General features: G+C 42.2%; 1 protein-coding gene across 6 annotated transcripts in view; it reads left to right on the forward strand.

Moving 5' to 3' along the window:
- SPATA7 (spermatogenesis associated 7) overlaps positions 1-18,640 on the forward strand; it is a 96,801-nt gene that overhangs the window by 40,628 nt on the left and 37,533 nt on the right. For all 6 annotated transcript variants that reach the window (XM_050953275.1, XM_050953278.1, XM_050953276.1 and 3 more), the window contains one exon: positions 6,216-6,349. In XM_050953275.1, the coding sequence (XP_050809232.1) occupies positions 6,216-6,349 (134 nt within the window). The remainder of the gene's footprint in view (positions 1-6,215; positions 6,350-18,640) is intronic.

Genomic DNA, 18,640 nt, shown 5'->3' on the forward strand with positions numbered 1-18,640 from the left:
TGTTGGGAGTCAGCATGGCAATTCTGTTTAATTTTAGGATCCTTCAACTGCAGAGTAAGGAAGCTAGTTTCAAGGCAGTCAGTCCTGGGATTTCTGAGGAGCACAAAATAGCCACATTACACTGGAGAATTGGGGCTTAATTTTGTGTTTTCCATTGGACTACACTAATACAGCTGTGATTCTTAGTCTGTTTACCCTCAGCTATGCAGGTGTTTAACTTCTGCTTTTTACTTTTAACCAGATTCTGCCATCTGCATTCACTCTAAGTAGTACCTTGCTTCTTGAGTAGTCCCTTTGATTTAAATGAGACTACTCTGAGTAACATTCCACTCAACACAAGTAAGGCTGGAAGAATCTGTTCCTAAATAAATATCATGTGTCACCTTTACTCTTGTTGAGTGCTCTCTTATTCCACAAGTAGTGCCGTCTGATTGAATGGGCTATTCTCAGAGTAAGGTGAGGAAGTGTGACAGAATCGTGTCCTAAAATTATGAAAACCATAACCTCATATTGTCTGTCCTTTTAATAAACAGTGAATGCTCCAGGGGTGAAATCATGGCTCATTTAAAATGATAGTGAGGCCATGATTTCACCCTAGATGGCTAAGTTGTGGTGTGATTGGGACTTTTGTTAACCGAGACTGAGCTATGCAAAGGAGAAGGGTGTTACGAAAGACAGCACTTGTTTACAGAACTAGCTTCATGGCCTCTTCCAGCACATCCAAACTGAGGATGGCATCTCCACTTTGAAAGATACATGATGTGACTTCTTTGCATGCTCTTGGTCTGGGGGAGTTCATATGGGAAAATAATGCCCAGAGCTGAGTTGGCAAATAAATAGTTCGTTCACATGGGGAAGTACAGCATTACTCAGTGTTAAATTATGCTCTGAGACATGTGCTGCCCTTGGCTAAGCTCAAGAAGATAATCTTTTATTTGTTCAGTTAATATTTCAATGTCTGAAATAGTTTATTTACATTAAAAAAAATCAATTCAGGACTTAATATTGCAAATTGTATTTAGCTGTGATATACGGTAACTGTAGAGAACTGAAATTCAGAGCAAAGGACAACCACTCATATTAAGCAATTGCAAACTTGTATTGTGGTTATAAGCACCGGACTGCCAAACTCCTTAGAAGTGTGACATGTCTGATAGATTTTTGAATTACTTCCAAGTTCTATCATCTTCATTTCAGTCAGCCAAGCAATGTTTTGTAACTCCAGGCAGGTTTCTAGAAATATTGCCGAAGTGCTGGGTTTATGGAAATAGAGTCAAACCTGTAGAGGGAGCAACCACTGCAGAAAAATAAAATTATAATGAAGGGAAATTTGCTTGGTATCCTCTGAACTTTGTGTAATAGGCATTTGCCTAGTCGGTAATGTAGTTTCTAAATTGGATTAGTAAGAATTTCATAGCTCGGTACCCTTTAAAAAAGGGGGGGGAGAGGGGAGAGGAGGAATAGTATACAATACAGCCTTTAAAAATGCTTGCAGCCATACGTACACATACATACATATAGCCATTTTTTGTTGCCTGCAGAATTAACAGAACAGGCTCACAGACTGGGTAGAATAAGTTAAGGAACTTATTCGTACACACTGTGCATTTAACTGTCAGTGCCTTGCTTATAATATAATGCATTATCTTATTACTAAGCCTGACAATGATTGTGAGCAGAGTCACTGATGAAACTCATTGATCTCTAGATTTCACTAAGATTTGGAGATCTTGCCATTTAAATCTGCAGGATGCATTTTATACTCAGATATTAGTCACTGGGGGTTTTTTCAAGCGTGGGTGAAATTTTTTTTTGCTTGTAAACAAGCAGATTTAGACATTTGACATTTTGACATTTTTGATCAATTTTGATCTTTAATTTGGGGATTCTCTGTACAGTTAAGGCTATTTATAGTTCATTTGTCAGACATTCCTACTAAATCTGTTAAAAGATGCATCTCCTTTTGTTTGAATTATTCTGCTGGTAGTAATGGGCATTTAGTCCATGGCACAGTAACAAGGACACAGACAAATTCATCCCTGGTATAACCCCATTTAAATTAGTTGAGATTACATCAGGGACTAATTTGGCCCGTACTGTTTCTAGGGCAGAAGGAAGTGAGGAAGCTTATCGTACTGTGTCCAATTAACTGATAACGTTTCTCCCCCATAGTACTACGCTTCCTTCCAAATGCCTGCCTGTCTCTTACTGTAATTAACATAGTCATAGCTGCACCATCGGCTCATGTCTTGAGGCCTGATCCTGTGGGGTGGCGGTGAGTGTCTTCAGCTCCAGTTGGTTGTAGTGGGAGTTATGAGTGCTCAGTGCCTTATGGGAGCAAGCCCCTTATATAGATTCACTTGTTGTCTGAGTAAACCCATACTTTAAAGAATGGAGCTTCCAGACCTGATTCTCACTTTGCTTGGTGCAGGACCCAAGAGGTGGGGCGGGGAAGGTGGATCTATGTTACTTTTTTGTCTCCCTTAGTCTGGGGCCATTGGGAGGTTGCCTCAGAGCTACCCCAACTTGCATCCAGCAGCCTACTGTCCTCTAGATTCCTTCTACACAGGGGGAATTCCTTGGTGGATGGCTTGCAGTCCCTTTGCACTGGCAGAATCGGCCCGATGCTGTAGCATAACAACAAATCAGGATTTGTATCTGAGTAAAGTTTTCTACCATTCTGGCTAGCATATTTCTGTGATGCCACGTGACACCCCTATGTGACTTTACAGCTTTTGGACCAGATTCTCTGGATTTTCTGAGTTGTGCAGTCAGTGAGGGGAAAGTTTTTACAGTACCCAGAAATTTACATCTAGCTGCCTGTAGCCCAAAGGGATCATTTGGGCAGCTGGGAATAGCCAGAGATACTTTGGCCACTCCCTTTGTCTCCTTCCCCTGCCCTTCCCCAGAATCTGTCCATTTATTTGATTTGATTTGAGATACCCTTAGTGGGCTCAATCCTTTACTGCTCAGATGTGAAATATTGCAAACATGTTGGGGCAGATCCCTACTCCAGTCAGGAAAGGGTTAAAGAGCTCCTCTGTGCACAGTCAATCCCAGTCCAGCACACCGGTGAGGCTTATCAAGTCTGGAGATGGGCAGGTCCTTAAAAGGGAGGGTCCCTGCTTAGTCCAGCGTGACATTCTGAAGGAGCAGGACTGCAACTCAGAGCACTCCGTCCCCTGGAAGCAGGGGTTGTTGATTGAGGAAATGGTTTCAGAGCCTTGGCGTCCTGGGCCCTCTCAGAAAGGAGAGGGGCTAGTTCTTTTATTTTTGTCTTCCCAAAGGCCCAGGACTCTGCCCTTTGTGGGCTGCTGAAGCATACTGCCTTTTTATTTGGACTACTTTATCACTCCCATGCCCTTTGTAAGGGGGCAGATACCATGAACAGCACAGGCAGAAGACTGTGCCCTCGGGGCTGAAACAGGAGCAGCACCCATCCTCTCCTCAGAGGGGTGCCAAAGTAGTCTATCCTACTGCAGCATATAAATGCAAGATAAAAAGTGATGATTAGGACAAGGAAAGTAGAAGACTCTGATCCGTCATTAATGTTGACACTGATGCACAGTTGCTCGGATACTCTTCCCTAGTGTCAGGAGTGAGGCCTAAGAAGAGTGTGCAGCTAAGAATCTCATTAATATTGAATATTTTGCTCAAGTCCATGTCTTCTCAGACATACCTATTCTCCTCCTGAGCATTTGTGAGTAAGGGAGTAGGAACACACAAGCTTTGCAGCGTCAAGGCCAATGTGTATTATATGGACACAGAAGAAGAATCAATGTAAAATATTCCCTGTGACTTAAATACTGGGCTTGTGCTGGAGAGGGAAAGTAGGTTTCTTCTGAGCCATATCTGACTGAACTTATAAAAGGTAGAGAGATCTAAACTCCTTGTAGAGGCTGAACTGATTTCTTCAGTCTGTATTTACAGGTGATAGTATCCTATCATTCTATCTGTCTCCCTCTCTCTAGGCATTTGTACAATGCTCATCTCAATAGTATCTGAGCAGCAGGCAAAGAATGCATTTTTGCAGCCTCCAACACACCAGCTATATTAGCATAGTCAGAAGGCTGGTCTACACTACACAGTTAAGTTGACATAAGACAGCTAATGTTGTCCTAATCATGTCAGTATCTACACTACAGCCTTTCTCCCCCTGATATAAGTACCGTACTACACAGACATAATAACTCCACCTCCATGAGAGGTGTAGGGCTGATGTTGGTGTAGTTAGGGCAACACAGTGTCTGGGGGGCATGGGGGAGGGCAGGTAAACAGCAGGGAATGGGGACCATGGGGGGCAGCCAGGCTACTGTCAGGGAGCTGCCAGAGAAGCAGAGAGACCATGCTCTCAGCTCCCCACACTGCCCATTGCTCAGTGGAAGCACTCCTGGTGAGGACACATGCACCACCACAGTAACTACTGCAGTGGTGATAAGTCAACCTAATATAGGTTGACTTAAGTTTGTAGTGTAGACATACCCTGAGTGATTATTTGGATCAGGCACACACAGGCTATCTGCTTCTGCTGGACTGGGTTCTTAAGACCTTTAGTTATTTTTCAGATGCTTCTACTGTGAGTTAGGACCCATGCGATCGGCAACTCCAATAAATTAGAGTAGCCATGTTTTAGTTCTGATTTACAGTATTTAGCATCAAACTGCTTACATTCTTCACAGGATGGATTTTCACTAATAAAGGTCAATGTATAACACAAAGCACTCTTAACAGAAAAGGCTGCAGCAATTAGCGGCTGTAGAAGCAATTCCTTTGCATCTTCCATGTCAATTATAAGAATTAAAAGAAACAGAAAAGGGCATTTGGCTGAGGAATGAGAGCAAGAACATTACATCTGAAAAGCACCAGCACCTGACTTTGAGGAGGACTGAAATTTTTAATAAAACTAATACATATTTGTTTTTGCAAGTCATTAATGACTATCTGTAGGATTAATACATACAGAAGAATACATTTTAAAGGTGAATTGAAGACCCTCTAAGACCTGAGTTCTGACCCTCTGATTCCTGTGGTTCTTCTGCAAAAGCTGAGAACATCACCGAAGTGCTGTCTAATACCACTAATTTCTTGTGTAAAGTTAAGTCTCTGTGGATTGGGGCCTAGCAGAGTATGAGCTAAATTCAGTATGGGGTAGATAAGGCAGAAATTGGTTTAAGGTGGTCTTCTGGGTTGCTTCAGGCAGACTGTTCATGCAGTGGAGAAATGCACTGAACTCAAATGAAGTCAATGAGAGTTGTGCCCATGCGGCTGAGGGTAAAACTGGGTCCTATTTGCATGCATTTTACAAGTGTCTATCTTCTGTAGAGTCTCTTTATTCACATTTGGAAATGAGTATGTTGGTGTTTTTGGTTCAGGCTATCTACACTGGGGCATGCAGCTTTATGAATCTCATTAACGTTCAGAGTTTGTGACACCCCACTGTGCAGCTAGAATGCTCATGAAAAGCTTTGTAACATTAAGAACAAAGGGCCATGTTGCAGCAAGCCATGGCTCCTTCCCTTCCCTCAGCTCCCCCCCACAATATCTTGATGGCATAGACACTTTGCCAGTCTTCTGCTCTAGAGAGGCATTTGGGCCAGGGTTCAGTAGCTTATCTGATTCTTCCCTCCTGATCCAGCAATGGCCCGTCCACACAGACCCTACCTAGACTATTCATGGTCCTGACATGTAATTTGCTGCTTTTACAGTGTTATTTGTGTGCCCATTTTGGGGGCCTTTCTACTTTTTTCCAGAGCTTGACCCTGAATTTTTTGAGTCCTGCAGTTCCCTTTGTACATATAAATTTATCAAGATTTAACATTTACAAATGATGTTGTTCTTCACCAAAAATTTCAATACTGTTGTTCAGCAGGATTAAAATTGGAAGGGTTCTTAATGCTGTATGGATGGGAACAGTGCAATGTATTTTCGAGTAGACTCTCATATCACTGAAGTTGGTCTTCCAGTTCCACTGAATATTTTTGTAGTTGTAGAACTTAAAATTTCTAACCCTAAAGGAAGCAACATAATTTTTAATATTTCCTTTTGACAATAGGAGTTATTTTTCATGCTTACAGCATGTTCAAACTGGAATACCTGACAACATTTTACTTTTCTGACTGAGTGAAAGGCCACACAAGGGAATGCATTTAGAGAGAAGGATTCAGTAACGTTCCTTTAAAACCTTACTAATTTTATTTGGTTTTTTCTTTCCTAAGTTGCAGACCAGCAACGGAGAGAGAAACTCAAGAAGGAAATTGCCAGGTATGAGAAGGAGATGAGCTCGGCAAAAAATGCCTCACGGTCCAGCTCCAGAGGGAGCCGGAGGCCACTGTTATCCACTTTTGTAAAGGTAGATATTTTAACTTTGTTTCAAATTGTAGATATTTCCCTTTTTACATACAAAATTACCAAGATTTAACAATTAGATATTATGGGCCAAGACTTCAAGTCCTTATTCAGGAGTCCAAAGAAGTTCAGACTGAGTAAAAACTGAGTGAAGACCTTGGGATTTGGCCCTTGGTGTTTAAACGTTAGTGTAAATAGGCAGAGACCCCATGCTGCTCTCAACACACACAGTGCTATACAACCCAAACCTTCCCTGTTCCCTTTTATTACTACTTGAGTTTTTTCTCTTTTCCTAAGAAAATGAAGATAAGCCGTAGGCCCAAGATTTTTCTTGAGCTGTCATTTTCTTGCATTTTCCTCCTGCATCACCCCAATGCCTGCTTTCTTAGGGTAAACCTTGAAGGAGGAGATTGAAGAGTTGAAATTCCCACACACCTCGAGGCCAGAAGGGCTACTGTACAGCACCCTCCGCCACCCCCAGCTGCCATTCCAGCCTGTGGGATGGAATAACAGCCGTAGCCTCTCTTTGTCAGTTGTACTAAGCGTAGTGTTGCCGAACACCTTTGCCCACTCCGTCCCGCCCCTTCTCTGAGGCCCCACTCCACTCACTCCATCCCCTGTCCCTCAGTCACTCGCTTTCTGCCATCCTCACTCATGTTCTCATTTTCACCGGGCTGGGGCAGAGGGTTGGAGTGTGGGAGGGAGTGAGGGCTCTGGCTGGTGGTGCAGGCTCTGGGATGGGGCTGGGGATGAGCAGTTTGGGGTGCAGGAGGGGGTGTGGGGCTGAGGGATTCAGAATGTGGGAGGGGGCTCCAGGCTGGGGAGGGGATTGAGGTATGGGAGTGGGTACAGGCTCTGGGCTGGGATGCAGACTCCGGGGTAGGGCCAGAAATGAGGGGTTTGAGGTGCAGGAGGGGCTCAGGGCTGGGACAGGGGAGATGAGGGGGCTGAGGGCTCCAGCTGGAGGTGTGGGCTCCACAATGGGACCAGGTATGAGGGGTTTGGGGTGCAGGAAGGGGATCTGGGCTGGGGCTAGGGTTTGGAGTGTGGGAGGGGGCTCGGCTGTGGAAGGGGGTTGGAGTGTGGAAGGGGGTGTTGGGTGCAGGCTCCGGAAGGGACTTTTGGTGCAGAAAGGGGCTCAGGTCTGGGGCAGGTGGATGGGGGGCGTGGCTGAGGGCTCCAGCTGGGGGTGCAGGCTCTGGGGTGGGGCCAGATGTGAGAGGTTTGGGGTGCAAGAGGGGGCTCTGGGCAGGGACCGAGGGGTTTGGAGTGTGGGAAGGAGCTCGGGGCTGGGGCAGGGGGTTGAGGTGTGGGAGGACGTGAGGGCTCCAGGAGGGAGTTTGAGCATGGGATGGGGCTCAAGGCTGGGGCAGGGGATTGGGGCATGGGAGGAGGTTCGGAGTGCAAGCTCCAGCCAGCACTTACCTCCCGCTGCTCCTGGAAGCAGCTGCCATGTCCCTCTACCTAGGCACAGAGACAGCCAGGAAGCTCTACGGCTGCCCCCATCTGCAGGCACCACCTCTGCAGCTCCCATTAGTCACAGTTCCCATTGGCCATTCCAGGAGCCATGCGGAGCCAGCCATTGTGGCCAGCCGGAGTTTTAGTGGCCCCACCAGGATCCCTTTCTGACCACACATTCTGGTCGAAAACTGGACCCTGGCAACCCTAACAGAGCATTGGGCGCAATGGAGCAGCATAAATGCCTATCCACAGCCCCTCCCACAGCTCACCATTGTGTCTCATCTCACCCCACCCCTGAATTGGCCTTCTTCACCAGGCCTGCATAGACTGCAGCTGAGACCAGTTATGCAGCACCCAGGAGTGTCACCCCTGCACAACCACTCAGACAGCTGAACACCATCCTGTGAGTGTTGCCACCATGCAGGAGTTAGGTGATGGGAGAAACTGCATGGTAGACTATTCTCACGGGGTTAAGCAATACTCCATGAGAATAAGGGTTCGAGGTTTGAATTCAGTGCCCTCAGTGGTGTTAATATAGAAAATGAAATATTTATAGAATGGATAATAGCACTGTTGCAGACAAAGTAAGATTTTCCTGTTTGCATTAGACAATTACATTCCACACTTTCAGTAACAAGTTAGGCAGATGTCACCAAAATAAAACAGTGTGAGGTTTTTGATGATTAACCAGTTACAGGTTATCTTCACCAAGAAAAGTAATTCGAGTGTGGTGTTTCTGTGTTACTCTGTGTTTGCATTTTACAAAATATACACAAATGTAACTATCATAGATATCTATGCAGAGATTCGGAAATATGTGGTGCTAGATCTGTTCTAATTTACACATAGGCAACAAATTGAAGATTCTTTTGTTTCCCTATGCCACAAAATTCCTAATCTGGGGAGATATTCCATTAGTTACATGTTCACACAATTGCTATTACTAGAAAGTCAATTTTCTGATTTCCAACGTGCTACTTAAGCCATTGAAACAATGGAAATAAGTGAAGACTTTGCTATCTATATTTGTAAGCTGACTTTTGTTAGCAAGAGATTCATCAGATATATTAAATATACTTCTAAGAAAGAGAGAAATAAATTGCTGAAAGAAAGTATATTAGTCTAGTAAGTGTTATTCACTAATATGGGATGGAATTTCATTAACCAGCAGCGAAAGCTTTTGCCAACTTTATTTAAGGGAGAATACATTATTTTCACTGTTTTGACTTCAGCACAGAAAGCTTGATTTCTTTAGAATTTATTCTGTGTTTAAAGCATGGACAGACATACAGTACATTTCCAGTTAAAATATAAAACTGATCATTAGTTGGTTTCTTTCTGCATGACTGTATTTCATAGCAAACAATTTAATAACTTTATGAGAGTGCCGGGTAATAATAGTTTGAAATTTTATGCAAGACTTTTGGGTATGGATGAATGCACAGATCTGTATTGGAAAAAGGGAGGGTTATGTCAGATTAAAGCTGTGAGATCTCATCTTTTAGTAACCATTATATTTTCCTCTCTCACTGTTATTTTCTGAATCTCTCTCTTGTTCTTAGATTCCTAACTGAAAATCCTAAGCAACAGTTACTAACGCACTGTCTCTATTATACTTTATTGTGTGGTGTGAAGGAGTCCCCTGAGGTTTGTCTCCCAGATGGTGGGAGAACCTGACCACACCCAGTTACTTGCACTGGTTGGCTCCAGCACTGGCCCTAGTTCCTAACTTCTTACAAGGGACCCCTACCCCTTGTGGGTCTCCTTAAGTCTCTCCCTGGGAGTTCACTGCATACCCCATAGGGTTGGGATGAAGATCTTCTGGATGGAAGTTCTCCCTGTCGCTCCTGGGATCACGCCAGCAGTCTCCTGCTTGGCAGTCCTGCTCCTTCCCTTCCCACCCTTGCTGACTGCACTTTTCTCCCTTTTAAAGGCATCCTGCCTATCATATGTGATTGACAAGGCCACAGGGGCGTGGCTAGCCTTGCCTCCTGTGCCTCTCTGGTACCTTGCTCCTCTGTGTGGAGTCTATACACCCCATCAAATACAAGATCTGAGGGTTTTTTTTAAAGTGTTTTAAATGTGTGTTTTGACATAGCAATGTCAGAGCATTGTAGTTCCTTGTCTGTATTTTAACCTCTTCCTCAAAGAAAAGCTCTCTCAAGTAGTATGTGTCACTTAGCACTACTAATTACTTGTAGGTACCTGTTCATCAATGTTTGACTCACATGTATGGTGACTGCAGAATGATTGTCAACAAGAACATCTCAGTCTTGCCAGCATTTGTGTGTGATTCAACCAACTGCATGTTTGAGTGAGATATAAATAGGCAATCATAATATATTTTATAAGTGGTTTTGGCAGACTTGCCTGTTTAGGTAACGTTGGATAATACTTAATGTCACCTATTCTGAGCCCTTTTCTGGAGATCTTTTCATCTCCATGTAGACAGGAAGCAGATGTTCCAGAATATAAAACTTGGCATGAGAGTCCCATGAATTCCCTCTCTGCATAATTCAGAACAAAAAATACAGCCATTAACATCTTTTCATCCAAGCCATGGACCTGATGATAGACATTAGATCATAATATGGAAAATCTTTCTTAAAGATTTACAAAATATTTTTCATCAGCATGTGAATCGAAGCACCATTGCATTAGTAAGAAGTCAACATATTTCTGCCGGAGGGGATCCTTCTATAAAGTGAGCGGTGGTAGTAATTGAGCTTTCATAAATCTGTACCACAACCAAAGCAATATTTAAATATTGTTTCTTTTACCAGACAGTATATTGATTTTACTATGTTTATTTATGTACCTAGGGAGTTTTATTCCTGTTGACCTGTTGGATCTCCAGAGTCCTCTATCCTGGGCCATTCGTTCTGGATCACTCCTAATGCCTCCTTAGGGTCACTTAACTTCTCAAATTGTATTTCTTAAGCTGTAAGAATACATAAGTAACTAGTAACCACAAGACGACTTCTACGTATGCCTATTAAAAGATATGATAGGACACAGAATTATCACCAAGCAATATAATTGTACTGCTGTTGGTGCTGTTCCCATTTCCTGGGGAAACTGCTGATCTTAAATTTTCTGCCACCTCTACTTCTCCTTATACTCAGCACAGCTCAGGATTGAGCCTAATACTATGATAAGTTAAATGATTCCTTTTAAAAGTCTCTCATTGTATTTATAAATATTATACAAATACATTTCTTAACATTTCCCCTTCTCTAGTCCCCATAGCAACACATTAATGATTGCTGGCACATATGAGTGAAAGGTACTCAGACAGTATGGTGATCAGCACAATATAAGTACCTAGATAGAAAGAGGCACTTAACTTAAAATTGTATGTATACATGCAAAAAAACTTTGTTAAATGAATGAAAGTTAGGTTGAAAAGTCAAGCACTTAGATGTTAGGATTTGAAAGATTTACGGTTGTCCACACAATCTTAATTCTTCCCCCTTGTCCATCCAGTCTGTGCAATGCATGAGGCACATTTACTCCTTTTTAAGTGTAGCTACTTTAAATATTTTAATTGGCTTTATTGCAACAGAAAAGGGTATATGGACACAGGAGCTAGGGAGGGCAGAGAGTTTTATTAACTTTCATGGAATTTAATATTTATAAAAGTAACATTGTGATTCTTCACCTAGATGGTGTAAAGGTTTCCCCCTGTTCAATAAAAAGTAGTGTTAGATTGCATATTTCAGCATCTCCATTTAAAAGTCATCAAAGCTATCAGTAGTGCTGACTTCTTTCAGTTTCACCTGCAGATGACATTCATAATAACAACTTACTTATATAGTGCCCTTCTCCAAAAGGCTCCCAAAGTACTATATGATCCATCTACGCAGAGCACCACTGAAATGCAACCACCCACAGGGTAGATAGCAGCAACTAGGAAGATAGCACAGTAGCATTGTGCACAACACAGGGAGCAAGGGTGGGAATGTTTTACCCCAGTAGAAATCCTTGCCCTTGTGACAAGTGCCGTGGCATCTTTGATGCCAAGGCAGAACAGCCTTATTTCATAAGCCCTCGTCTAAAAAACCCTCAGGCATCAAATTGGAGCTCATCTTATAAAGGATACATAGCTAGGCTGATCCTACCATGAGTCAAATCTGTGATTCAAGCAAGGCTGGGTATTTCTTATCTGATGCTCAGACAACTCTGCTAGTGAGTGCTTCTGACTGACCAGTTCTGAGATGAGGAAATTTTCAAGATATCAGCCATGCCAAAAGCCAAACCCTGATGCTAGCATCATTCGGAGATTCTTTCTTCTGGAGAATAAATCCCTTCAACCACTTAAGTTATTAGAAGATGAAAAAATATTGAATTCAGTGAAATTACACTGGTGTGTAAAAGCCATGTAAAATGAGGCGAGAATCAGGTCCACTTCATTTCCCATTTTCAATTATTGTTGCAGGGTTTTTTTCCAGAGAGAGATGGCATAAAACTGGCTGGTAGCTCTTAATGTGTGGTATGTGCTTTGCTGAGTTTCAGAAAATCTAGTTGTAAAATGACAGCTCTGACCATATGGAAATCTGTTTGTGCATATCAAATACATATTAGGAAGTAGTGTTAAGTTTTTATCTATATTGTTAATTTCAGATGCACTGTGTATGCATTCATAGCTATAATTGCCTAATCAGATGTCTTGTCTCTAATTATTTATTGTTATATTGCTATTAACATTCTCAAGATATGTTATACTCAAATTAGTACTTTCTGAATTAAATAAATGAACTCCTAAGGAAACCAAAAATACCATTTAAAGTATTAAAATAAAAACCCATACTTATATTGTGAACACATAAATACAAATGGAAAATTCCTTCTTGGCTTGCTGGTGTCAACTATATTTTTGATGCAAGAAGTCCAAATTCATATATTTTCACATATACATTTAGTTGTGTCTTTAGTTGACAAATGTAACCTATGTCTACTTGTTGAAGACAGGAATATATCATACTATACAATCTGAATATTGCATAATAGATTACTGTACATATGAATACCAACGCTTGCTGGTGGATTCTCTGCAGCTTGAGGTCTTCAAACCAATTTTGAGGATTTCAATAACTCAGTCCTGGGTTAGGGGTTGTTATAAAAGTGGATGGGTAGGGTTCTGTGGCCTGCCTTGTGCAGGAGGTCAGACTAGATGATCATATTGGTCCCTTCTGACCTATGAGTCTATGAGTCTAACACTACAGGGTATTTTGTAAGATGAGAAAAATCATGAATGTTAATATATCTGCTTGTAAACAAATTAGATCCCTAAGGCTCTAGTCTGACCATCCCTGAATGACAGAAACAGGTTTGTGTGAACCTGCTCCCTCATTTTATTCATTCATTAAGTAAATATTAGAGTGTAATTAGATAGACAGATAGTATGTACAAGGGGTGATGGAAGCACGAATTATGTAAAATACTAATATTTACCAAACGAGATCTTATTTTCTGCTCTATTCAAGCAAGCTACTCTTCAGATATGTCAAGCACAAGTCAGACCTGCCATCCTAGGTGCTGGAACTAGGGATGCTGCCTCACCCTCTGGCTTGAAGTGGTTTCTATCATATACAAGGTTTACAGTTTGATTCAGTGGCTCTCAGCACCCCCACTATACAAATTGTTCCAGCACCCCTGCCTGCCATAGGCATCTGTAAGTAGCTATGACAACTCAGGTTATCTCAGGCTAAAAGAACTAGCAGATCAAAATGATACAAAATTGCAGCTTCTGCATTTTGACAGTATAGCTTTCAAAGTGCCTAAATAATCTCATTAAAGGAAACCCTCTAAAGTGCACAAGGCTCTTGTTGCTGTCACGACTATTGCAAATATTTTTTAGTCAGACTGAATGGATATTAAACTGCAAACTGCTCTCTGTAGCAAACATGAGAATACATTTTATAATTCCATCCTTTATTTAGCTTGTAAAATATTAAATTTTGTGATGAATTACCTACAAAGATATAAATCATGAAGCTTGTTTTCTGACCATTAGAAGATGTGTTGTCATATTCTAGACCCTCATCTACAGCAAAAATTAATTTCCTGAGCCAAATTTATCCTTATGCACTTCTGCTGGCTTCATTTGGGGATGAATTTACACCTTTGTATAAAAGCAGATCTTTTCAATGAACTAGCCCGATTTTAGGAGGCATCTGTGACATCAAAGTTGGTTTTTGGTTAAGCAATAACACTTTCTTTTTTAAAATAAAAATAATTTAGAGGGAAATCCATTTCTCCCCAGCTTGTTGTGTGCATCTGTTGCCCACCACTTAGCAAGTTATAGCCTTGATCTGCAATTTGTTCTGTTCTGATGGACGGACCCTTGCTTCCATGACTTCAGTGCAGGTTCAGGGGTCCACTGGTGCAGAGCTCACAGCAGGGTCAGGGCCTTGCTCTGTAACTAATGCACTTTTCACAAAACTGTGACTACTGACATTCAGCTAATTCAGTGCTTCATGATTATTATTAGTAGTAATAAGCACATATTTTCTGGAAGCCTTTTTTTTACTGCTGTGAAAACTACTTGTCTCAGGCTATGTCTTCACTATAGCTAGGGGTGTGATTTGCAGCTCACGTCGATGAACCTGCATTAGGTGTAATCTAGCTTGCTCACTAAAAATAGCAGTGAAGATGCACAAGCCTGCATGACCTCACCTAGGTGCATTCTTTTTGTGCAGTCCATGCTGAAGCCCGCACCGCCCCAAGTCAGTCCTATTGTGAGCTAGCTAGATTAAAGCTAGTGTGGGTATGTGTCGTAGAAGTAGCATTAGTAAGGTTGTGTTGTAAGAACATAGGAGTTGTAAATTACTCATTCATATACAGTCGGATGATAGAAAATAGAAGTGAAAGAGAAGTCAGATTATCCCTCACAGTACATTTTCTAGTACCATACTCAGTCTAGTTTTACATGTCCCAAACAATGGGGTTTCCACTATTTATTTAAAATTGTTTAGTTTTGTTTGATGGCTAGAGTAAAATCTCCCATGCAGTCTCACACTGAATATTTGTAGTATTGTGTAAAATTAGCCATATTTTCATGGTTAGATAAATCGCTAATGTTAAGTAGATTCAAGACATCGTAATATAAATGAATATATATACACATACATATATAAAGAATTGTTAAACATCAGAATCAGTTTGTTGTACGCATAGGAGTAAAGTGCATGCAAACAGCAGTGCCTAATTTTGCACTAGCTGACACCCCTTTCACTCAGCTCAATGTATCTAAGGACCGGGTCCAATGTATTTTCATGAGATGGAATCAGCACAATAGTTGACCCATTACCCTTAGCAACAAAAAGTCATTACTATATTTTATTTTAGATGAGATTAAGTTGTCATATATACTAAGTGCTTCTAAAGTTTGACTTATGCTTCAACTCCTTAAACTATTTTAAAAAATAAGAGCACCAAATATACATTGAACAACAAAAACGAAATTGTTTATGTAAATGCTAAAGGATTTGGAATTTGCTTTCCAAAACATTCATATAAGTGGATTTTGAAGCATTCCAGTCGTATCTGTTTTCCATAGCACCAAACTATAGCTGCAATTATTTTATATCCAAATAATCATGTAGCAAACCTTATTATACTGCTTGCTAACACAGGCATTTGTTTGGCATTGTTATTGCAAGTTACCAGTTCAGCACTTAATTGTGCTGTAGTAGTAAAATTAAGCTGGTTCATGTGAAACACTACAAAGAAGGGTACGTTGCATCCCTACTAGCTATAAATATATGAGCTGTTTGCTCTAGTTATTAGCATGTAAACATATCTCAAATGGTTGTTCTCACTAGAAAAGTAACATTTCTATTAAATTTAGAGAAAAGTGTAATGAAGGCAAAGGGAAATATCATGTTATATGTGAGCAATGTGTACTGTCATTTATTTTTGATGGTATTTCGAGAGAGAGGTTTTCTTTGTTTGTTTTAAAACTATTAGAAAAACTGTTTAAAATACCACAAAGACACGTTTGTTTTTTAGTTTAAAACACCATGGAGTTCTGAGAGTGAAAAAATAGGCTATTGGTGGCACAGGGATTAATAACAGTTATTAGGAGGTAATGTAACATCATTTATACAGCAAAAAGGCACATTTTCTGGATCTTAAAAAAAAACAAACATTGCTTAGGTGCACAGAAGAGAGCAGAAAATGTACTATCCGGAAGTTTGCGAAATAGTTAGGCCTTTGGAAGCTGCGGAGCTTGGGAAGGAGGCCGTGCGCATAGCTGCCTGGCCTCACCTCCGCCTAGGAGCTGATGGAGGAATGTGTTGCTGCTTCTGGGGAGCCGCGCAGAGCCAGGTAAGGAGCCTGCCAGCCCCACCACCCCCACCCCTCAGCACCAGCGGGAGTCCTGGGTTGCTCCCCGCAAAGCACCCAAGGTGGTCCCCAGACCGGCATACACCCCCCAAGCACTCACAGCACCCCTGGGATGCCCCCGCAAGATTTAGTCAGGGATATATAGTATAAATCATGGACAGGTCATGGGCCGTGATTTTTTGTTTATTGCCTGTGACCTGTCCATGACTTTTACTAATAATGCCCATGACTAAAATGTGGCCTTAATCATGTGGTATTTGTGAGTAGGACATTGCTTAGAATCAAGGCTTTGTCAAGTGATAATCTGTAATCATTTGTATGAAAGCCTGCTGATGGACTGAATTGCATGTTATTTTTTAATTAATCTGTATAAAGAGCTAGATGTTTAAGATAATTTTAAACTCATACACATTCCTGAATGTATTTTATTCATGAATTCAACTGCCTTGGCTCCCTTCTTGTATCGCTTCTAAAGTACCGTACATGCTGCCTAATCTTTAGTCATATACCAGTGTCTTCTGATCTACCTATTCCTAATTAATATGTTGAATATATATCATATGAAAAGTTTCTACTTCTGCCTGTCTGAAGCTAAACTTCAAATTCACAAGAAATCTGGTAACTAATTAGCCTTATGAATTAAATTCTGCCCTTCAGAAACCCCTTTTCTATATTTACATTCATGTACATTTTACAACATTTGATGATATGAATGCTAGGCAGGCAGGCCCATTGAGTGTTACGAGCAATGAATCCCTCATTTTTAAGAAGCCTCTTTATTCAGTTTAAAGTGAACTAAACTGGCAGGTTGTGTAAGTTGCTCTTTTAGATTGAGTGCTGCACTATATTGTTTATACAGTATGATAATGAGATGTGCTAGAGTAACACTATATCCTTGTGGCTTTTCGAATGGGCCTACATGCAAATGAGATGTTTCTCTCTTGAGACTATCCTAGTGAGCAGTTTTAAATACATATAGTATGTGCGGTGCCCTCCTCCCTCACATAGTTTATACTTTTTGTGCAGATTGTACAGATGAAAAATATATATTTAAGTTTTTGGCAAATGGTGGTTGTCTGTAAGTTTCTGAGTCAGTTTCCTAGCTGCAGCTTGGCCTTGGAGTTAATAAAGTGTTAGAAATAACTCTTGCCAGTTAGCAGAGTCACTAGAAGTTTTGCTATCCTTCAAGTCCAACTGTGACACTACACATTTCCAGGGATGTGTTAAAGGCTTGTGCAATAACTGTCTTGTTAGGATGCCTCGTGAACATTTGGACCCACATCAAAATGGGCTTGACTAGTGCTGATACATTACACAGCCATTCTAATGTGCCTTTCCTCATTTAGTGCCTCTGAATCCTTTCCACACTGTCAGATGTTGCTTAGGGTTGAGGAAGGCCAATGGAGAACAGGACAGGACCATGACTGGTTCTTCCAAAGCCTACAGCAGCGTCTATCAGAAAATGGCTCCTCTCACCCAGGCAACCACCTAAGGCAGCCCAGGAGAGGGCATAAAGTGGAGAAGCTGAGAACCAACAACCAATTATGGCTTCTTAATTCTGTGGCCAAGCCCAAGTTAGAGCAGCTCCCAAATGGCTCTAAGTTGCACCACCTGGTAATGGTCACCTTCGGGATAATACACCATCTGAGGATAGCAGGAATGCAATATGCTCCCACCAGCAAGGAACAGTGGGGAGGGAGGTATAGAAGCAGGCTATGCCAGCAACACACCTTCTAGAGGATACCCTCTGGTGTGAGAATACCACCATGCAGGGGAATTGTGTGTGGTTTCTACTCATCTTTATCTGTGCAGCACAGAGGGAGCTAAATAGGTCAGAGAACCTGCACCAAAGCATTGATTGTGGTCCTCTGACCTTTTTGAAATATGGTTGGCCCTCAGGCTGAAAAGGTTGGACATCTCTAGTCTAGTCTCTAGTCTAGAGGTGAGCAAACTACAGCCCGCAGGACCATCCTGCCCAGCCCCTGAGCTCCTGGCCGGGGAGGCTAGCCCCCAGCCCCTCCTTTACTGTCCCCTCTCCTCCGCAGCCTCAACTTGCCGCATCACTAGCACTCTGGCCCACCGCTCCTGACGGGCAGTGCGGCGGTGTGGCTGGCTCCAACTGGGCAGCGGGGCTGTGAGCTCCTGCTGCTCTGAGCGGCATGATAAGGGGGTGGGGGGGTGGATAAAGGGCAGGGAGTTCTGGGCAACAGTTGAGACAGGGAACAGGGGGTGGTTGGATGGGGTGGAGGTTTGGGGGGGCAGTCGGGACAGGGAACAGGAGGCATTAGATAGAGGGTGGAATCTCCAGGGGGTGGTTGGGGTTGGGGTCCTGGGAGAGGGTGGTCAGGGGACAAGGAGTGGGGGGTTGGATGGGGTGGGGGTTCAGAGGGGGGCAGTTAGGGGGCAGGAAGTGGGTGGAGGCGGATAGGGGGCGGGGGCCAGGCTGTTTGGGGAAGCACAGCCTTCCATACCCGGCCCTCCATAC

Source organism: Gopherus flavomarginatus, chromosome 5, assembly GCF_025201925.1.
Source record: "Gopherus flavomarginatus isolate rGopFla2 chromosome 5, rGopFla2.mat.asm, whole genome shotgun sequence".
NCBI lineage: Eukaryota > Metazoa > Chordata > Testudines > Testudinidae > Gopherus > Gopherus flavomarginatus.